This window comes from Sarcophilus harrisii, chromosome 2, assembly GCF_902635505.1.
Source record: "Sarcophilus harrisii chromosome 2, mSarHar1.11, whole genome shotgun sequence".
Classification (NCBI taxonomy): Eukaryota; Metazoa; Chordata; class Mammalia; order Dasyuromorphia; family Dasyuridae; genus Sarcophilus; species Sarcophilus harrisii.
This window is the reverse complement of record NC_045427.1, coordinates 31,350,635-31,374,105: the sequence shown is the minus strand read 5'-3', so window position 1 is coordinate 31,374,105 and position 23,471 is coordinate 31,350,635. Positions and strand designations below refer to the sequence as shown.

Here is a 23,471-nt window from a genome sequence, read left to right as displayed (position 1 = left end):
GAATTTAAAGTCTCTTTTTTGTTTTAATTTCTAGAATTATGTCATCTACGAATGAAAAGCAACAGAGAATTAATTAATTTGTACCACAGAACTGCTCTGTTCACTTCCCAACAGGGCTCACCTCCTGAAGTGAAAGAATCTGCAAAAGACAGGGGAATCCTTGTCCTTCCGGTAGCTATCCAGCCGGCACTCTCGGCACTTGGACAGATTTGCAGTAATAGATGCACAGGCGCCATCCTGTACGAAGGCCTCACCACTCTGCTGCAGTTTCTTGACCTTGGCTGGGTCCATCAATACTGATTTCCGAGCAGTGACTAGGAAAACAAAGACAGAGAAGGAAAACTCGTTGATTGACATACTCAGCTAAGAAATGGCTCGAGACAGATGGCTATGTGTATCCGCCTACTCCTCACAACAAAGTTTCAGATGCTGTGCATCAATACAGCTTTAAAAATCTTTTTAATGATTCAGAGGAAACTCTGATTTCCCCAGTATGCATTTATGATAGTCAAATCCATCAGTCACCCTTCTATCCAAAACTATTTAAAAATCAATACTGCTTAGATCCACCACTACAATATTGCTAGCATGTGTCACAGCTGAAGACAGGAAGGATGTCTCAGGGTGACATTTCTAGGACAAAAACGGCCTATCAGGAAGATCAGATATCACAGAAAGCGAGCATCATGCAGAGAATACTGGGCTACAGGCTCTGACTGGGTTATTCTCGTCACTGCTGCAAACTTAAAGTGAGGCACTGGTTAAATGAGGGAGCTGGACTACACCAAGGTTCTCATCAGCCAGAAATGACATAATCCTATGAGTTGGGCCAATCTATTTGTAAAGTACAGGCCAAAGAACCTATACTCTCTAAAGCACTTTCCAACTACTACATTATTCTGAAAGAAACCAACCCTAACCATTCATTTTACAGATGTTGCCACCATATATAAACAATTAGTCTAAATGTCTACATGCAATGTTTCTGTTGCTTGAAACTCAAAAGTTGTTTGTTTTTTACCTGCTCTTGGGTCCTCTGAGGAAAGATAACAATAGATTTTAAATGGGAAGAAAGGATGAACTGAGATTGGTTTAAGGTTTTGTTTTGTTTTTTTTGTAAAGGTCATAAATATGGAAAAAGGGAGAAAATCCAGAATAGTTCAGGTCAAATATAGGAAAAAGCCAATCTGAAAAAGTTTGGCTCTATTTCTGACTGGGGACCGGGAAAGCAAAACACCTTTGGGCTTGAATTCCAAAGAGCAAGATCTGAAAACCAGTGGGAAGGACCTTATTTCCAGAACTCTGTCTAGAAAAGGGATACAAACTAACAAGATAACAGAGTTGAGAAACAGGAAGCAAGAGAAACTAAGCAAGTCACTTCCCTTTACAGATGTTCATGATGGGAATGGAAATAGGAAGAGTCTAAAATACAGGGAGATGGACCCTTCTCCTACCCCCCACAATTCTATATTACTTAACCTCTTTTTTCACTTTGACACAACTACCTAAAAATTAGATGAATACCTGAACCCAACTTTAAAAAAAGACTGACAATAAGTGACCCTCAGGAAGCAGCAAAGTACAAACTTCAATGAAAACCAAAAAGGAAGAATTTAGAAATGTATTGAATTGGGTAAAAGCCCGTGTCTTAAAGCCCTACTTCTTAAACTAATATGGGGTCTCATGACTGAATGCGGGCGTCACAACATTATGATTTACCATCAGTAAATATTTAATGAGCATACTACCTTATATTTCACATAAATTTCTTGGGCAAGAGGCAGCTAGATGGCGCAGTGGATAAAGCATCAGCCCTGAAATCAGGAGGACCCGAGTTCAAACTTGATCTCAGACACTTAACACTTCCTGACTGTGTGACCCTGGGCAAGTCACTTAACCCCAACTGCCTTAGCAAAAAGCAAAAACAAAATTTCTTGGGTGAAAAAGGGTTGCAAATAGAAAATTTTCAGGAACCCTTTATCATATGAATCAAGGGAATTTTCTTAATTTTTAAAAATGAACAGATTATTTGCCTTTTCTCTGTTCTAAGAACACAATACAAACAGAAAAATAATCATAGAACATCAAGTAAGAAACTTAAAATTCAACTATCTTGACAAAGCACATAAATCCTACAGCTGTGATCACACTTTAAAACTACAGTGATTGAGAAAAAAAATCCTTCAAGTCACCAGAAAGAAAGCAATTCTACATTAAGGCAGAAAAAGAACAAGAGGGAACAAGAGGATGATGTGAGTGTGTATATATAAATATGATTAATGATTGATTTCAGATCGTCTCCCTGTAAAACTATGCATTCAGATCTATAACCTAAAAATCATTCACCTTAAAATTCACCTAAGAGGTAAGAACTTTGCACTCAAAACTACTTAATAACTGTTAACCACTGAAATCCAAGTCCCTGAAGATTAGAAATAAGCTAAGAATGTAATTAATTAAAATTACAAAAAATCAAATGTGATGAGGAGAAATGAAATAAGAGACAGAAACACTTTTATAAAAGGTCTGTTTTTAAAATAAAACAAAGGGTGGGGTAAGAAAATGGAAAAAACAAGCCAGTTAACTGGGGAAGAAAAGAGTAATGAGGAAAAAATGCCAAAATTTAAAATATGACAGCATAAAGTATAGGAATTATTTTTGATTTTAAGTTTAGTTTTTAGTTTTTTTTAAAATAAAAAGGACATTCCCCTTTCAATAAAATAGTAGACATTGAAGTCTACCAATTGTATCAGTGATTGTGAAGTGAATTCACCCACAGGAAAAAACAAGTGAGGAGACAGATTAAAAGAGAACACAGCCATTTGCTGGCAGCAGGAAGCAAGCTAAGACAAAAAGCTTTAAAAATAATTCAATTGAAAAACTTGACTAATACAGATCTTCTTGCAGCCTCAAAAATAGCAGTAACAAAAACCTGAGTTTCATGAATTCAGATCAGAATACATTTAATAGCTCAAGCGTATTGTGATGAAATAATAAAAATGGAAAGTTCTATTTTTAGTTTCTAGCTAATAAATAAGAGAAAAATTCTCAATTTTGCAAGCTACATAAAAATCATTGTGGGAGCCATCTCAAGCATATCATTAGAAGATGAATAGATAAATTAACAAGCTAGAATTGGAGACATAGGGAGAACTTAATAAAAGAAAGGACTATTCTTTTCAAGTATACAGATTTTTTAAAAAAAACTCCTATGTAAATTTTAAAGGCAGAATATTTACATATTACATGTCAGCCCACAATACATGGAATAGAAAAACATGATTAAACATCTGAATTATAGAAAGCAGAAAAAAAATTACAATCAAGATTCTGGGTCACTTGCAGAAACAAATTTTTAATCAGAGAATCCCCATATTTTAAAGTAATCTGATTTAATCTACATTTAATGAGGAAAAGAACAAAATTACCCAAAGAGAAAAGGAAGTATTAATTATAATGATAGATGAAATTAATAGGACAGAAAACAAAAGAATTGAAATAATTAAAAGCTAAGAGTTACTCTTAAGAGATCAATTAAAAAGGACAAACCATTACTAAATTTAATTTAAAAAGTACTCAGACTCATATAAACCAGAAACAAGAAAAGGGAGGTTGTGATGTATCCAACATAAAGAAAAGAGGATTATGATGCACAAGTTACAGCTGGAAAAACAGGAAATCTGTAACAAACAGAGGAAGTTCAGAAGGACAGCTCAGGTCATTACTGATCTGCTCTCCCTCCCACACCTTCCCTAGCAGGCATCAGTACAGAAGGATTCAACAAATTAACCCAAATAGCAAATAAAGTAATAGAAGTAAAAAGCAATCACGGGATCTGGCCTGGAAATCAAAAGGAAAAGAGATTATTAGGACTTGTTAGCTGGGGTAGCAAAGAAGACCTCATTAAATAATTCTTCAAAAAACTCCAAAAAGGTGGAATGGAAGGATTTTTCACAAAACTCATTTCAAAACAGTTTTGAAGAACTTGACAAGAGAGTCCCCCCCACACACACACCCTGAGCATGACACAGCTGGATGGTCTGGCAGTTCTCCACTTCCCCAAAACCCAGCTCACTCCTAGACCTGCTCTTCAGAAAGCTGTACTCTACTCAGCCCAAACTGTGGTTGCCCCATCTCCCAGGCCCACTGCCCCCTCCTAGGCCCGTCCTTGTGCTGACTTGGATGCTCCCACCTGCAGTCCTGCTGGCGATTACCCTTCACTTCTCCCCAACCTTGGTCACATCCTGCATTTCACCCTGACTCAGTTCTGCCCCTTCCCCATTATAAATTCTCACATTCCAATACCTGAATGTAACCTAACCAGTCTTTCCCTTTCTTTCTTTCTTTATCTGTCTCTCCCCCTTTCTTTTTTTCTGTCTTTCCCCCTCTCTTTCTGTCTCTCCCCTCCTTGTTTGTTTCTCCTTGTCTCTCAGCCCTAATCCCCAATCCCTTCATCCATCCCTTTCCAGCTTCAAGTCCACGGCTTGCCATTTAAACTCCATTCTGCAGTCTTCTCCTATTGCTGCTCATCCTTCCCAAACACCTTGGCCCTCAGTCACTCCCACCAGCCATGCTATCTGACTTCCACTGGATCCTCACTGCTGCAAGGCAGTCTACCAGTTATTCACTAAGTGATCCCTTCTCGCACTTCCTACAGAAGCCCTCTTCTTCCCTCTTTAACAAGCTTCCTACCTCCTTCCTTCTTTCCCCTACCTCAGAGGAGGGCTCTGGGGTAATTTCACAAGCTTCCTCTTCTGCCATTCCCTCATCTCCACAACCTCAGTCATCATTTTCTGCTCTCAACTCCCAATGCCAAATCTAATTAATCATTCACCCGTGCCCCCTCGGTATAACAGACTGCAGCCTCAACTTCCCTTCCCCAGACTCAATCTTCCACCTCTGCCTATCTAGGTTCCTTCCCTACAGCCTCCAAAGATCCTTCCTGACACCAGTCCCTACTTTTCCCATCTTATAACTTCCTTCCCCCAGTAATCCAGTAAACAATCCTAGTCTGCCCCTTGCTGCCCATCTCTGCATTCTCACAGTCTTCCCCTCTTCCTCAACCCTGTCTCCGGGCTTCCTTTAAGGCCTAGTGGAAGCCCCATTTTGGCTGCCCTCAATGTGAATTTCTCCTCCCTCCAATTTCTCCTGCTTAGCCCTGTTTGTACATGTTAAGACTGGGAGCTTCTGGAGGACAGGACTTGTTCCTGCATTTGTCTACTCAGTACTTGGCACAGTGTCTGGCACAGAGCAGGTGCTAAATAAATGCTTATGGAGTTGACTCTTTTCATACTGAAAAAACTGGCCACATCCGATGCCTCTGGCCCTGGCTCATCATTCCCCTGACATTGCTCTGTCCAAGTGAGTGGGGAGCCCTCTGTTGCCAAATCCTCCTCGGCCTGCAGGCCATCAGGTCCTCTCTCTCCTCCTACATTTGTGATGCACGAACTTCCCACAAACCGAACAAGCCTCTCCTAAAAAGCCGGGTTGAGAAGGAAGGGCAAAGGAGTGGAAATAATGTCCCATGCCACAGGAGCCAAGGTCATCAGCAACAACGGGATAAAGAAATCTATTTGGGGACCTGGTGAGTTGGAGAAATCTTTGGGAAACCTGGGAGTGGTACATAAAGATCTGTGAACCATATGCACCTAGATAATTACACCCATCAGAACTAATGAGGTCATATCTCAGAGATAAAAGAGAGCAATGATTCTACGCCTAGGACCTGTGAGTAGTTTTTAAAATATTTTTATAATGGTATTTCAATACAACTGAATTTTGTGTAATTCAACAGCTAAGAACAGGTCAGTCAAGTGAGGGGTTTAGGTTGGGTAAAGGGTGTGCTAGTGAGTCAACCAGCCAGCAAAGTTCTAGACAAAAGAACGGGGAGATGATAGTGTTTTAAAGACTGTGAAAGAGCCTTCAGGATTAAAAGACAACAGCTGGAACATGAGCCTTCTAACCGCAAAAGCTTTTCCTCCTCACTAATCCTGACTTTCTGTTAAGTCTTTTCCTCCTGCTACCTATCTCCCATCTCTATCCTAGCATGGTGCTCAATGCTTAACATGCGTAACTCTAATATGTTCCATCTCTGATAAGATCTTTTCCCAGTGTTAACCCTATTCAAGTCATGAGGGTATAATGCAAAATGAATAGGAGGAAGGCAATCCTTGACCTAGAAGAGCCTGCCGTTCAGTTAAGGAGATTTACAGGTTAAAAAAGGTACATCGCCCAAAAAGTGGCAGGCCACTTACCACTCTGGACTTTGCTGCTGCTGCTGGCGTGCCACATGTCGCTTTCCTGTTTCAGGCTGATGGTCGTCTCTCTGGAAGTGCCCCAGAGAGGAGGACACAAAAAGGCAGAGTTTTCGGACCTCCTTCCCAGGGCGCTGACAGGCCGGCTGGGAAGAGGGGCTTTCCCTGCAGGTTCGTTGGCAGGAGTGGCACAGATCTCTGATGTGGAAGGCTTACAGTCCAGGTGCTTTTGCAATTCCGAAGTCTCTGTCCCCTCTAATCTTTCCTGGGAAGGTTCCTTTGGCTGCTGTGTGAGTGGCCGCAAGTCCTCCAAAGAAAACTCCACAGGGGATTTGACTAAGGATTCAATCATGCTTTTCTTTTCACTTTCATCACAGTTTTGTGTGCTGGTCAAAGGAAGCTCGTTCAAAGTCTTCAACTGGGTATAGTTCACTTTGGGTTCACTTGAGTTTGTTAAGTCCCCTGTTCCAACTTGAGTTGGCTGCTTACAAAGTGCCTCCACTTCTGTGCTCACCGTTGGTGTCTCTGTCTTTATGTTAATGTTTAAAGAGGAAGAAAATCCTTCAGGTAAACTCTGTGCGTGATCTCTGAAGGACATAAATACAGAACAGGAACAGAGAAGGTGAAAATGGAAGCACTCTTTCTAAAACTCAACCCTCCCCCCTGCCCCAAACCAAAGAGACCTTTCTCCCGAGGCAACCTAGGGAACTATTATATAAAAGGCCAAAGACTGGCATTCCTGAGGTGGTTCTGGTTTCCCTTATGCTCAGAAAGCTGGCAGTTTGATCATGCATTATCCACTTTGGCCTTCTCAGTAAAAAATAAAATCAGGGCACTAGGAACCACTGTTTTTCAAGTTTTTATATTTAACCGACTTACCCTTGAGGAGACTGTGCTCCAACATTAGGTGGAGAATTAGCTGCTAGAGGAGTGCTTTGTCTAAGGTCCTTACTAGCTGGAGTAGTTGCGGTGCATCCGGGAAGCACTTCCCTAAGAATTGGCGTGGAAACAGACTGCCCAGGACCTGGACTAGAAGGGGCCTGAAAGATACCAACACCAAACAATCAAGACAGCAGGACTCTTCTGGAAATGATCCTCGACTCTGAGCAAAAACACTAGCTCATAGAAATTATAATGTAACTGAAAGCAGCAGATATCATCAAAACCTACAAAAACTGTGACCCGAACAAGTTCTTTTATCTGACGGCAAGCATCTTTCCCGAAAAGCTTTCAAAATTATACCAGATTAAGATAGTTAAATCATCCCACAAGATATATTATGATGAATTGAGTGGGCAACTGGAAAAAAGGAATCGCATGTTGATTAAGTCATACATTATAAAAATCAGTCATCAGAAGGAATAGGAGTTATTATTTAGAACAGGATCCACAAGAACTCTGGTTCACAAAAGACAGGATAGGCTGATAGAGATGGGACTATTTGGTGGCCTAGAGCCAACAAGGATAGTGACAGCTGCCTAATTCCAAGTAGGATAGACTGAACTTCGAAAAAGCATTCTATATTTAGCAATGAATTCACACTTCTAAGTGTTCCTCAGCAAAGGACTTAACAGCAGAATAAACTGACCTCTAAACCCCAGCTACATGGTCTGTGCCTAAAGCATAGAATGCTCCATCTCCTTTATCTTTGCCAGCCTTAAATAATCAGAAATCTTACCAACCTCTCTTCCCACCAGCTTTACATAGCTCTTTATTCCCAACCCACCGTTCACTGTATCTTTTTTGTTCTGGAGTAAATCTAAAGAAGAGATAATTACAAAATTGTCATTCAAGGGCTCATTATTTCTAACTATAAGATAACATTCAGTTGCCCAGTCTTAAGAAAAATTTCCCAGTAGTTGCTTAGTAAATACACCTTACAAGTATATAAAATTTTTATACCTGATTTCTTTTCAACAGTCATCAAATCTCAAAATTAAAACATCTGCTCACATTTGACACTATTAGGGAATTGAGATCCTTTTATCTCTTGGAGGCAGCCCTCCTTTCACCACTGCTACAATGTTTTCTCTCTTAGTACTTTTCAGCTAATTACCCATTCCTCTCCTATAGGGGAAGGAATACTGAATTGGGAGTCATAGGATCTGAGACTCTAGTCTCGGGTCTCTTACTAGCTAGCTTCTGGAATGAGTCATTCACCTACCTTTTCTGCCCTTGAGAACCATCTATAAGTTTTCATGGGACCTAAAATTCACTGGATCTAAATTATGTCCATGCTAAGACTCAAATGATTCTGGAATGCCACCCAAGGATGATCTCCAGTCACTTCAAGTGTTTCTTTGTTCAAGAAGGCTCACCTGTCCTGAGCATCGTAAGTGATAATCTTTCTATGTCAGACCTGGCAATGACCACTTGGCTCACTAACCATTGGTAACAATACTGCCATTTATCTGTCCCAATACTACTTCTTTTTCCAGGCCTCTACCATACCTAGCAAATTGAATGAAACCTAAATTGAATTTTATTCTTTATAGAGAGCTACCCATTATCAGGGATCAATGTTGAGAAACAATTGTGGATAATTTCTTCCTGAGAATCTTAAGAGACAAACATCCACTGAGATCAGCCGTTTCTAAGCAAAGAGTAATTACGAAGAGAGGGTTCAAGGACATGAAAAAGCAGTAAAAATGTCATCATTCTGCTAACACAGATCAGACCCAGCCAAGCTGTGTGATTTTCACTTAAACAGAAAATGAACTAAATGAATATTCACATTTCCATAGGCTATCAGCAAAGACGGAAAAACAACTTAGCAAGAACCAAGTACTGGTCTCTAATTAGCAAAGGGGCTAATGTGTCTTACCTGAAACTTTTTCTTAGTGGTATTCTATACTACTCATGATAACAGTTTTGTCCTGCCAGCAGATGAAGACAATGGAAGCTAGTATATGACCTCACTTTTAAAAATAGGAAATTGTTGGTTCCCCTTCCTCAGCAGATCTCTCACCACTAACCAAGAAAACGTGATCAATTTAAAGAATACTCTAGTCTAGCAGGAGACCCATCAGGAAATTCCTCAAGATGTTGTATAACATCTGGGTTCTGGGAACCCTATCCTAAACACCAAACCTCAGACTAGGTAGCTCCTGACATTCACTATGACAAGTTTCACTACAGCAAACACAATACAGTACTGAAATCAATCAAACTCCAAGTTAACTTCCAGAAAGTCCTTTCTTTGACACACTAAATCTTCCCCACCAGGTCCTCTCTCTCAATATGTCAATTCAACTAAATCTGTTTCACAGAGAAATAACAGATTTTTTTTTTATTGTATACTCACATACATGTACTTCTGACACTTTTAAAGTGAAAAAACAATTTGCACTATTTCAATCTTGGTCAAATATCCAACATTTCTACCATGGAATCACAAAATCTGCCACTGACCTAGGTTGATGACACCAGAGATTTGGGTACATGATTTAGAAATAAGGGGTGTGATACTAAGGGTGAAAGCAAGGGATAGTTAATCTGTCAAATTTTTGAAGAAGGGAGGAATTTATATGCTCCAAAGAAATAGAGAACATTATAAAAACTGCAAAATGGATACTTTTGATTATGCAAAAACTTTACAATTTATTGTAAACAAGTGCAATCAAAATTAGAAGGAAAACAAAGATGGGAAACTTTTTACAGTGATTGTTTCTGATAAAGACCTCATTTCTCAAATATATAGATAACCGAGTCAAATTTATAATACTAGTCACTCCCCAATTGATAAACTTGAGTCAAAGGATATGAACAGGCAGTTTTCAAATGAAGAAATCAAAGATAACTTAAGTCATGAAAAAAGGCTCTAAATCACTAATGATTAGGAAAATGTAAATTAAAAACAACTTGGAAGTATCACTTCACACCTATAAGACTGTCAAATAGGACAGAAAAAGAAAATGATAAATATTAGAGGGGATGTGGGAAAACTGGGATGTTGACACACTGTTGGAGTTGTAAACTGATTCAACTATTCTGGAGAGCAATTTGACAATATGCTGTCAAATACACTATTCCCAAAAGATTTAAACCTGTATATATACTTTGATCCAGCAGACTACTTCTGGGTCCGTATCCCAAAGAGATCATAAAAAGGGGGAAATTAAGGGATGCCTATCAACTGGGGAATGGCTGAACAAATTGTGACCTATTAATGTAAAGTAGTACTATTATTCTATAAGAAATACTGAATAGGAAGATTTCAGAAATACCTGGTAAGAATTAAATGATCTGATGTTCAGTGAAGTGAGAAGAACCAGGAAAAACATCGTACACAGTAACAGAAACATTGTGTAATCAACTTTGATACTTGGCTCTTCTCACAATGCAATAATCCAAGACAACTACAAAAGACACGTGATGGAAGATGCCATCCACATTCAGAGAAAGAACTGCACTCTCAACACATATTGAAGCACACTATTTTCACTTTTTTTTCTCGTTTTTTTCCTTTTGTTTAGATTTTTCTTTCACAAAAAGACTAATATGGAAATGTTTGACATAACTGTACATGTATAGCCTATATCAGATTACTTACTATCTTAGAAGGGAGAAAAATTTGAAACTTAAAATCTTACATAAATGAATGTTTTTACATTCATTTTTATATGTAACTGGATAAAATAAAATACTATTAAGTGCAAAAAAAAAAAAAAAAAAGTTCAGAGATCTAGCTAAATCTCCTTGTTTAATAGCTGGGGAAAGCGAGGGGGGGGGGAGGAGAGAGAAGAGGGAAGGGGCGGAGACCAACGCTATGGTCTACAGAAAATTCAGGGGTGAATTTTAATTCTACGTCTTACATACCACCTATCCCCCAAATGGTTGTGGGTATCTGCATGTTCAATCACTGAGAGCTCCACAGACACTTCATTGAATTTTACCATCTAAGACTCAAAATGTACTTTCTTCATGACCTCCCTTTGACAAAGACACTGAGTACATTCATTATGCCCTCTTCATGCTACCCAGCATTACAATTTAATATCAAAATACCACATTGGGAAGACTATCATTCATTCAACTTAACCTTCAATAAAACTGATTCCCACCAACTTCTAACCCTACAGGGACACACACACAAAAGATTCCTCTTCCTCCCACCAAAAAAGCACACTCAGTAACATCCCTAATGACATCAGTGTCACTTCTCTTGACATAACAAATTGTCTGCTGCTTCTGGGAACTTCTGGGAACATTGGTTTATCTTACTAGTATTTCATTCTCTCAGAAACTGGCTGTCAATGCTTCTTCAATTCCTGGTGTGACCTTCCAAGTCATAAGTTTTCTTGTCAAAGAAATTCACAAGCACCTAACTGAGATGTACAAAAGTATTGATAGGAAAATGCTGTCATTGAGGCATACACCTTCCTCCTCTTATCAACTGCTTGTTCAGACTGTTGGCTCTTGATTAGCTGCCATCTATCATCAGTTGTCAATAACTATCCAGTTCTCCCTATCACTTCACCCCAGGGTTCCGTACTTTCCTTTAATTGCTCAGTCAGATTCAATCACATTCAGATCAATAAATTTAGGAATTTCTAGCTCAATCAACAATTCCTGCCTGGGGTCCAGGTCTCCTCCTGTCCTGTCTAGTTCTGAACTGCCAAACTGATATTATTTTATGCCCTGTGTGCCCCACCATTCTCCTAACTCTTCTAACTTTTGATACCAGCTTGCACCCTATCCTCTAAAATGACCCTAGATTCACATTCAGGTCTGAGCTGCGGTTACCACCCTGCCTCCATACTTGGTGTTGTAGATGCTGTCTAGACACAGCTCTTTGCCCTTCATTCAATCCCTGGCTGTTACCCAAGGAATGGTCCTAGTTTTATCAATGTAGCTAGTTGTAGGTCAAAGTTCCAACTGGGTAGGGACTTTGTATTATTTCTGATAATGATTTTATAAGCATTAAATATAAATATATTTGGATAGGTTTTTTTTTAATTATTCCTGGCAATGTTTTAAAAAATTATAATGAATAGAGTTGAAACAAAAAGCTAATTGAACACAGAAAAGAACTGACCCTGGTCCAGGTTAGTTTGTTAGTAACCATGGTGAAAGTAGTTCTCCTCCTAAATTTGATCACTATTGCATTACATTTCATGGTTCCAGCTCACCATCATTATCTGGAATATATTCCGTGAGGGAGTTTTCAGATACAACCCTCATACTGTAATAGGACACAAGGCAAAGTGAAGTCAACCATTTAATTTAACCATTAAGGGTATCCCTACTAAGCTAACAAAGTTTGAATGCTAGCAGTCTTTTGAAGACAGGTACATGTTATAGAATACTATGGTCCCTTCCAGCTAAGGGCCTCAACAACCCCCAAAAGCTTATCTTTTGATCAATCCCTCCAGAAAATACCTCCAAATATTGAAGATCAAACCCACTGGAAGAATGGAAGAATGCCAGCAAAATAATTTTCATACCAAGTAAAAGTTATTTTACCACCACCTGCTGGTGTGGAAGAATTACTAATATGATCCGCTCCTGGAAAAGTCCTCTACTACAACCATTAGCCCAGTGTTTTCTCAAACTTTGTTTTCAGTATCTTTATCCTATTAAAAATTATTGAGGATCTCTCCAAAGCGTTTTTGTTTATCTGGATTATATTTATAGACATTTACCATATTGGAAATAAAAACTATTTTTGAATTTGTAGACCCTCTAAAGGGTTTCAGAGATCCCCAGCATTCTCTAGACCACACTTTGAGAACCACTATTAGCCTTTGGTGTTTGGAGCAGGTGGCTTGCCTGCTTTTGAAATCTCCTAGTAAAAAAAATTCTGGGTTACCTCAGAGCAAGGCCTTGGGAGCTTTGGGGTGAGGCCTCCTTTGTTCTCCGAAGACTTCCGCTTTACTGCACTTACTCTTTTAGCTTTTCCTAAAACAAAAAACAAAAACAAAACTTTCTGTCAGACCAATTATCCTGATTATCATCTTGGGGAGTGGAGAGAGGGCAGAGAGAGGTAAAAAGAACTGGAAACTAAAATTTTTTAAATCAAATATTAAAAAAAAAAAAAAAAAAAAAAAGCACCTTCTTACAAGGGGAAGCTAGATGGCGCAGTGGATATTATACAGGCCCCTGAAATCAGGAGGACTTGAGTTCAAATGCGGAGTCAGACACTTAACAGCTATGTGACGCTGGGCAAGTCACTTAACTCCATTTGTCAGCCCTCCCTCCGCCCATACACACCCCCCGGAAAGTTTTTACACATAATTGGGGGGGAAATATTACTTTAAGGAAAAAAGAAGTTTTGTTTTGTTTTTTAAGACTTTTGTCAGGCTCCTTTTTCTTTTCTAATTATCAAAATGAAGGCAAGGCATGCATTGGAAAAACCAAGCAATTAATTCTTACCACAATTCCCAAGAGTGTCATGAACAACTTCAACATGAATTAGTGCTGGATCAACAATTTTTAGAGCTGGAATCTTTAAACAAGGGACAAAGAGTGTAAGCATAAAGTTTTTAAAAGTTATTTTATTTGGGGAAAATTTTCTAAAATTGTTTATTCTACTAAAACAAAAGCCAATTGTAGAGGAACTTAATGGCCAAACAATACAAGTGAAACTCTCCCTGGGAGCCAATTTTTATTGTTGTGGTTCACAAAACAGCATCCTCAAATTGTTAGGAAATTCCCTGTTACTGAAATCCTCAAGCTGGAGTCTTATCCTCCCAAACCATGAACCAATGAGCATTAACTGACAGGCATTATACTAAAAAAAGCAAACACCTCTGCCCAGAAACTTCTCAGGGGTACAATGGACATTAGGTGACTTTGGAAGGAAGAGGAGTGGCCCAGGAGAGGCTTCATGTTGGGGTAGGTCTCCAAGGAAACCAAGAGAAAGATGCAGGGAAGAAGCACGGCATGGGGGAATTGCCAATGCCAAGCACAGAGACAAGTGAGGAACAGCCAAGAGAACCACTTGCTCTAAAGGAGCCTTTGAATACAGGAAGAGCTACAGTAATGGAAGGCTGGATAAGCCACGAAAAACCAGGCCGCAAAGACTTCAAAATCCATGGCTGGAGCAATTTGTATTTGATCTTGGATTCAGGTTTGTCCACGGGTCCCACAGGAGAGGAGCACTGGGCTCCAATTTCTGTTTTAGGGCAACTACTTAGGCGTCTTTTTCCTCACTTTAGGTGAGGAAGGACTAAAAAGGGACCATGACTCTGAGCAAACAGAATCGTGGAGAAGGCAGAAACAAGATCTGAAAAATGACCGAGGTGGGGAAGTTAAGAACTCCTAAACCACTAGCATGTCCTAGTCCACTAGGAGACCTCAAATGTTTAATGAATGAAAAAAGAACTATTAAACAAGCACTAGGATACCACAATGGTTCTTCATTTCTTCAATGCATGGGAAAACCACCCCTGAGAAGACTTATGCCCTTCCCCCACCCCCTCACAAATTCTAGGAGCTTAAATTACCTCTTCACAACGAACTTCAAGTGTTTTTGAAGTTGGATTGCCATTTACAACAGTTGCTGAAAACCATTGGGTAGATGGATCCAAACTATAAATTTTTACTTCTGAACCCACTAAGTTTTTGTCACCTTAAAAAGAAAAAAAGAAAAACTGAACTTTAATGTTCATCTATTTATTCCATTAACACCAATTTTTCAATATAATCTTTTCCTTGGCCTTAAATATAGGAAAAGTGGAGAGAAATATAAATCTAGGATTTCTGGAAGGAATAGGTGTATTCTAGTAAAAGTAGTAATTGTTACACAGAATTTTTAATGAATACCCTTTTCACACCGACACCCGAGACTTGCCATAACACACCTGATCTCATCTCGTATAAACTAACAAATCAGACTGGTTTAAGTTGCTGAGGAAAACAAGTCTAGTCTACTTACAAGATTCAGTAAACTTATTTTTTATTATGAAACTGCAAGACAATGTTTTGTAATGGAAAATATGTGATTGTGCACACCAAATTTCTTCCATTATATCAATTTTGCAAGACTAATATTTTGAGGGTTTGCTACTCTGTGGCCAAGACTAGCCAGATGTTCATCTTCTAACTGCTTAAATGTGACAATTTCAGATGCTCTTAATTTCCTTCGTAATACTAATGAATTAATGAAGTTTTGCCACAGAATAGTTTGCATCAAAATAAAAGGGGGAGGGGGCAGGCAAGGCATGTCTAAGTCCTATAGACAAATGAAGCATAAGAAAGAAGATGTGATCTACAAGTAATTTTATTAAGTCTACCATGGTGAGTCAATCAAAATCACAAAAGATCACTCTATCTTATAAATATCCAAGTCCCATATATACATACCTTGTAATAAATGGCTTTCATCTAAATGTTTGACAATCAAGGCTTGAAATTCTTTACTGATATTTTGATGATCCATAAGAGAAAGTCGAAGACCATTTACATCCTGATAAAATAGAGATCTCTGAAGTAAAATAGTTGTTACCTACTTCCTGCAGCTAAACTATTTTTCAAACCAAACAATTTGCATGCTTCTTAGGCAGACCACTAGAAACAATGTTTACTGGAATCAAAATGATGAAACAAACATTAAAAGAAATAATTAACAACTTTTTTTTAAAAAGGGTATTTTTAAAAATTATGCAGCTGAGTACACACATATACCCATACACACACACTCTATAAGCTATTGTGAAAGGAAGGAATAAGATACACTGTGAAGCTTCTAGTCTAGGAGAAATAATAATACAATTGCATCTAAGAGATGAACAAGTAAAATGTGAAAAGCCAAAGGAAGAAAGGTTCAACAAAGATTAGGAAGGAGTGGGGTTAACAAATGAACCATTTTGTTAAATATGTATTCTTTAAAAAAAACAAACAAACTGTAATTTCGCATTTATGCTACCATGAATGACCATCTACCTGAATGTTGATACTGATAATTATGAAGTTTCATATTTTTAATGAAAAAGTACTAGAAGAGATCTGAATAGAAAAGTTTATTAGAAACTTCAGAGGATGATAGAAAGCTGCCTAAAGAACTGGGGGAAGGGAAGGAAACAACATAAGGGGGGGGGGGGGGGGGGGGGGGGGAACCAGGGGGATGCACACAGCTAAGACCAGGGAGGGTGAGCAGCCTAACTGGGCGGGAAACCCAAGTCATATGAGAAAGAACAGCTGGAATAGAGTATGGAGGAATTCAGTTTAACAAAGGCCTGGACTCCAGTCTTTTCTTTGACAAAAACTGGCTGTTTGTGACACTGATCAGTTCCTTTATCAATTAGTGTCTCTACTGCTTTCTAAGACTAGTAAGAACAGCTGAGTTGCCCATCAGATTCAGTGGAGAAAAGTAAAAGGAACTAAATAGTATAAACTCCAGGATCCAAAAACAAAGAACTAGCAATGAGGGAAGGCACAAATGATGTTATTGAAGGCCTTGAATCTCAAGCATCTGGATTTTGTTGGATAGACATAGAGAAGTTCTTAGAAGTAAGCAGCAGAGAGAAGAGGGGAAGGAATTGAAGAAAGAAAAGAAAGGCAGGGGTGGGGGTAGAAGGGAGGGGAGCTTCTGACATTTTCAGCTATCATGGAAACAGATAAAGGTCAAAGGCAAGCCTCTTGGGTGCTTGTCAGTTCTTTCACAATTTCTTTGCTTCTGCCATGTTAAAGGCTCAAAAGCTTGGGTAGGTTTTATGTGTTTGATGCTTATTTTAATGTTCCTTAACCCCCCAAAGTAAGTAGTTAACACAGTCTGACATTCAGATTGACTGAGCTGCTGGAAACAAGAGAATTAACTACTTAACTTTGTAAATGAAGAACTCCCAAGGGCTGACAAAACAGTGCTACTACAACTTCTTCCAATATTAGCATATAAGTACAGTCAAATAAAAATGAAAATGGAAATCTTATAAGAAAATGCAAAAAGGCAGCATGAAATAGAAGATACATGAAAAGAGGGAAAAAATCATCCTTACATTCCAATTTTATTGGGAGAAAGGGAAGTTTGTGGAATTATGTATGTGGAAAAATATGTAAATGAGCCTGTGATCTTTACTGGCTGGGGAAACTAACTCCCATAACTCCCATCTGTTCTCTCCCAAAATAATAGCAACAGCTGAACCCATAGCAAAGTCTCAACTTGTCAACCCTAAAGCTTAAGGATGGCTCTCTTTTATAAGCTAATTATGTAAGATTAACCCACTGCTAGAACCCAGCAGTAAGATCAACTTTTTAATTGTTCTATGTTTACAGCAGATTTAATTTGAAGTTTACCTGTATGGGCTTCAGAAGGTCTTTAGAAATGAATATTCTTCTGTCTTCTCCAAGAAAACGAATAGAAGTAATGGATTCTAAACCAATCTTGTCCAACAGGGATTTGTACAGCTAAAACCACACAAAAACAAAGCCACATTTACACACTTCTTGATGTAAGTATCAGTATAAATGACACCAGCAGAACTCTTGAAAATTAGAACAGGCTATTCTCCACTAAGAGAAAATCAGAATGTAGCTATGTTTATTATAGATGCAATAAATGTCTTCGAAACAAATATAACAAACAATGCTTATGTGTTATATGTATTCTAAACTAGAATAAGACTGATTAAAGAAAAAATTGTGGCCTTTAAAATAATTTTTAAGCTAGTTAAGTAAAAAGTAAACTTTTGGAACCAGAAAGCAGTATAGTATGATAGGAAGACTGTTAAAGGAGAAGGAGACCCAAATTCTACCGGTAGGGTATTTTAGCTTTGTGATAATGGACAAGCCAATCAACCTAATGCCTGCTTCCCTCTTCTATAAAATGGACCTGTGATATTATTGATCCAAAATAAGAGTTCTCCCTCTATGGGGAGAATGCCCTCTCAGGCATTCACAACTTAAGATTCTTAAAGAGTATCAAACTCATTTTGAACAGATTAAAATGCAACAGAAAAATGTTTAACAAAATAAGAACAAAATCCAACCTAATATTAAGTCAATACAAGCAAACAGGGACGTGTTTCTATTTGGCTTTGACACCAATGATCTGCAACACTGAGAGCCTAAATGACTTTCCCCCCCAAACTTTCTGTTCTTTCAGATCAGCTTTTCTGTCTCTACCACCCCACGCTGCTTCCTTAGTCTCGGAAATGAATTAAGACAAGTTTAATTTACATAATGTATGAAAGGGGTTTTTTTTTTGGTGGTGGTTGTTTTTTTGCTGAAGCAATTAGGGTTATGTGACTTGCCCAGGATCACACAGTGTGAAAGGTTTGTTTTTTTTAAAACAAACTTTCAATTATTATTCTGTCTTATGCAAAATACTCTGCAAACTTTAAAGAATTCTATAAAAAAAAAAAATTCTGGCCTCTAATTTTTAATCACAGAGCTGATTGTTATAAAGTATTAAACTACTCAGAAGAGCCTGAACCAGATGTTTCTAATCCAAATCACCATTTCCTAATTTGTTGTTGACATATTAGTCAATCAATCAGATGGCTGAAGTACTCTGGCTTTTAAAACCCAAGTGAAAAAGTTTTAAGTCTCTACCTCTAAGAAGCTTCCATGGTAATGAGGCTGTGGACTTCACAGCAGTATATAAGGAAAATTCATAAAACAAATTCAAGGTTGAATTGAGAGGGGAATGAGGGCGGCCTGCAAAGACTTCATAAAGAAACTGGTGCTTCACACTGCCTCTCGGAGAAGTGTTCCAGACATGGGAAAGAGCAAGAGAAGAGGCACAGAGAAGAGCAAAGTGCTATGTGTACAGCAGAACTGATAGGTCGATACTGAAGGGACACAAAAGTGTGAACAGATGAACAGGTTTGGGCAGGACAGGAAGCCTTTTACATGGCAAACAGAAGAGTTGACCCGGATTACATCCTTAAAATAAAAACAAACCACTCGAGCTTCTCCAGTGGGGCAGGGGGCAGATGAAATCTCTACTTGAGGAGAATCCCTTTATAGCATCGGTGGAAAATGGACCAGAGGCTTGAGAGAGGGAGATTAGTAAAAAGCTCTGGACAACAAATCAAGGGCAAATGGAAGGGAGAGGAAGGAAAACACGAGGGAGATGCATGAAGAACGCCCCAATAAGTTCTGACAATATACCAGCAATGGTAGAACATGAGTAAGGAGAAGAGGATCATTCCCCGTAGAAGGATCCAAGGCTGGTGGGGCCTCGGCTCTAAGAGAGGAAAGGTCAGAAATCGAGGGAAAAATAGGGAGTTTGCTTTATAAATACTGAATCTGCTGTGCCTACAGGACATCCAGTTTGAAATATTCCATAGGCAGGCAGCTCATGATGCAGAAAGGGAGTTCAAGAGAGACATGGGCTAGCAAAACAGATTTGAGAGTTATCTGCCCAGGATTAATAAAGCAGGTGACCCAGAGGACACAGAGAAGAGTTCAGGTTAGAGCCAATCAACAAACATTGTGCATCTACCCCGTGCCTGGCATTGGGCTGTTCATTGGAGATACAGAAAGGAAAAAAATAAGACAAAAATAATCCCTGCCCTCAAGGAACTCACAATTCAATGGGGGAGACAAGAAGTATGCATAAACAAGCTACGTACAAAAGGACAAGAGTGAAAGAGAAAAAGGCACTAGAATTAAGAGGATGTGATTTTAACTGAATCCTGATCCTTGAAGCTAAGGAGGCCCAGAGGCAAAAATGAGGCGAAAGTGTTCTAGGCATGAGGAATATGCCCAAAGCAAGAGATGGAAGTTCTCTTTCCCTAAACAGCCAGGAGGCCATCTTCTCTGGATCAGAGTAAGATGACTAGAAAGGGAGGAGAGGGTTGCATTGCAAGCAGAGCAGTTTGTATTTGATTTGGGAGGAATCAGATTAGAGCCTCCAGGCAGGCAGACCTCTCAGTTGTTACTGCAATAGCCCTGGTGAGGAGTGGCAAGAGCCTGCACTGGAGTGCTGGCAGTGTCTGAGAAAAGAAGTATAGTTGAGACATGTTGCAAGGGAGTAAGATCTTTGAGAGCAAGGACTTTTTTACCTCTTTTTGTACAATTAGGCTTAATACAGAGCCTGGAACATCGAAGGGGTTTTAAAAATGCTAATTTACTGAGCAGCTGAAGTTGAAAATTCTTGTCTTGAGATATACCTACAGTTAGTTAAAAGAACCTACAAATAATCAAATTAGTCAAATGCTAAAGAAAAACAAGAATAAGCTAGAGTTGAAAAATTAAGTGTTGCTCTGTTGATATTTATTATAATGGAATTAAAAGGAAAGCGAAATCAAGTAGATTTCATTCTCTTTCCATTAACAAGTTGTGTGACCTTAAAGGAGTCACTTCATTTCCCCAGACCTAAAGTGTATTCAAGTGTTCCCTTCCTGTTCTAAAACAAAGATCATTCTTAATGCAGACAACACTAATGCATACTGCCAGCAACTGAGAATCCCCACATCAAAAGAATCCATTCTATTTTTAATTAGGCATAATTTGGGGGGGGGGAGTTCTTTCTTATGTAGAAAACCTGCCTTCCAGGAGGTATGCAAAATAGCCTGGAAATATCTGAAGACAGAGCTCAAGTTTTCCTCTTTAAAATCTAAAAATGTTACTTCCCTCAATTGTATCTGGAAAACCCAACAAATCCTTCTGGAAAAGTCTATTCTAAAAGTCAACAGTGTTTCTTTAAAGAACCAGAACATCAGTGTAATTTTCTCCCTAAAGGAAAGAAAGCCTTTGGCCAGGTCTTAAGGACTGGTCATTCCAGGACCAGAACTGAAACCAAAGATTGGGACATACACACAAGGTGAGCCAATGTCTCTAGGTTTAAGTGAAGATCCAGCCTTTCCCCACCCCCCCAAGATCTCTCTGAGGCCGAAATCTAAGATCAGATTATCAGAAATCCAGATGCAATTGTTATGGAAAAGTAGGAAAGAACAAAGAACCTCGTGATAGAGAAATGGAAAGATAGCCTAAAGTTAAATGCACATTTTTAAAATATGTCTTTTTCCTGGTCTTCTTTTTTCTTTTGCCTTATATTTACATACACAAATGATATATGTAATTGTACAAGTTAGAATAAAAACAATAACACAAGATAGAGTGGGAGGGATGGAAGCAAAATTATCAGGGAAAGGTGATTTAAGATGCCACTACTTAGTCATGAGCTATACTGAGGCAGTAAAAGGTCCAGTCAGAAGATCCAAGTTCAAGTTGACCACTTTGTAGTCATGTGAACTTGGACAAATAACCCCAATTCCTCTGAATTAGTTTTTTATTTGAAAAAAAAAAAAAAAAGTGGGGTGGGGGGATAATTAACACCTGAGTTTAAGAGATTACATTTAGGAGATGCTGGGAGGATCAAAGCATTAATTATAGCGTTGATATAAAGAATCACATAAAAGAAAAGTAATGATTTTGTAATATGCCCATAAGCCAGGAAACAGGAAGAATTTTTTTTAAGCAAAAACAATCTACAATATAATTTTTTTCTCATAACAAACGTCAGATTAAAATAATCAAATTTTCGTTTGGCTGGTCAGTCAGTACATTTAAAACAAATCTTTGAACTGCTTCAAATTTTCAAACTGCATGATTGTTTTTTGAATGCTTTCAAGCTGCCCAGTAAGCGTTCTGCCATCTTTCTGGGTGCCGTGCCGTCTGGCTCCTTCTTCCTTTCTTCCTCTCTTACCTCCCCCTACCTCCATCTCCCGACACCAGGAAATCACTGATAAAAAGTCAGACACCTAGCTTCACCATCCATTCAACAGTCACTGCTAGTCTGTGCATCTACCACCAGCAGCAGCCTCCCATCTGGAAGTCATTACACACAGAAGTGGTCTCTAATGTGACTCCCATTCTTTGACTACTTTCACCTATTAACTTTTCCTCCTTATCTCTCAGCCTCAACTCCCCCCCCCCCCAATCCCCTGAACCTAGATAATCATCTTCATTTCTCCCCCAGCCTTTCCTGAGCATCCCCTTCAATGTCATCCTCATTTACACTCTCAATGGGGGTGTGAGGAGGGAAGGGGTATGGGAATACAAAATGTGGTGTCAGAAGACCTGGATTCAATACAAGTTTGGCTGCTTCCTGCCTGTATCACATAGACCTGGGGCACTTATCTAACCTCCCAACATCTCAATTTCCTCTTGTTTAAAATAAAGGGAAGAGGTTAAGGGGTGGGGGTGAAACGACCAACTTCTAAAGGACCCATTCAGCTGTACAGACAACAATTTTCTGCCATATCTACTTCATAGAAACCAAACTAGATTTCCAACAACTTTGGTGCCCATCTCTCCCCATTTTAATTCCTGGAGGGCAATTCAATAACAAATTTATTAAGGCCTAGTCACTGAGGAAGAGGGAAAATCAGATTTTCCCGCTTTGCTGGGTCCAAAAAAAAGCTTCTCCTTGGCTGTCCTTCCAATTAATTAAAACAAAATTAAGTGCTCTGGTCTAGAAATCCTTTGCTTTCTCTCATGTGGATTCCCTAGGTATTGCTTTAGATTGTCAATAAGCACACTATTTCATCCCCCCATCCTGTATATCTGGAAGATGATCTCACCTCTTTATCTTTACAAATTCCAGCTTTACAAATTCCCTTCTACCTGCTGTTAACTTTTCAATTAGTACCTTCTCTAAGGGTCAGCAAATGTATGGCAAGCTTCAGACAGAGACAAAGGAACATTCAAGAACCTTCTCTACCAAGAGCTTTCAATTCTACCAAGCTAAAAATATATCCCAAATACTCTTCAAGGGTCAGTATCTTTTAAAAATATATTGAGGCAGTTAAGTCTCACTGGTTCATATCTCGGATTCAATTACTAACTTATTTCATTCAATAGCCAACTAACTTCTAGTTCTCCTGGAGACACAGCTTTAGAATTGAGGTATTAGCCAGGAATGGCAGAGAGCCTCCAAAAAGCAAAACCCAACCTGACAAGTACCTGGAGGAGGATGGTTTGTACCAGTAATGTCTGGGATATCAAGGGAGGGTGGGACTGGTAGATAACTTGAGTTGTTGGAAGAGTCCTGAGCTGCACTGGGGCAAAAGCTGATAAATGCCTCAGTACCAAGTCTAGCTAAAATAAGGCAAGTCCCCAGGAGCAAGAGCAAAAGGCTAACAAAGCAAGGAGGGTTACTCTGGCCAGGTCAGAAAACCACAACAAATTAAAGCTTCTGTGCCAATGTTTTAGAAAGCTAGAGAGGTCATAGAAAGGAGTTAGGAGGCCCCTACCATCAATTTTGGCCAGGTCTACAGGGCCCCTCCATACCCTGCCTCAGTGCCATCTTTCCTATCCCTCCTCCTT

The 23,471-nt window shown here is 39.0% G+C and overlaps 1 protein-coding gene across 4 annotated transcripts in view; it reads right to left on the bottom strand.

Annotated features, from left to right (window-relative positions):
- KDM3A (lysine demethylase 3A) overlaps positions 1-23,471 on the bottom strand; it is a 64,281-nt gene that overhangs the window by 22,378 nt on the left and 18,432 nt on the right. For all 4 annotated transcript variants that reach the window (XM_031949800.1, XM_031949802.1, XM_031949799.1 and 1 more), the window contains 8 exons: positions 17,490-17,600; positions 15,561-15,663; positions 14,702-14,826; positions 13,629-13,701; positions 13,066-13,154; positions 7,134-7,294; positions 6,255-6,841; positions 122-314 (listed from right to left, as the gene is read on the bottom strand). In XM_031949800.1, the coding sequence (XP_031805660.1) occupies positions 122-314; positions 6,255-6,841; positions 7,134-7,294; positions 13,066-13,154; positions 13,629-13,701; positions 14,702-14,826; positions 15,561-15,663; positions 17,490-17,600 (1,442 nt within the window). The remainder of the gene's footprint in view (positions 1-121; positions 315-6,254; positions 6,842-7,133; positions 7,295-13,065; positions 13,155-13,628; positions 13,702-14,701; positions 14,827-15,560; positions 15,664-17,489; positions 17,601-23,471) is intronic.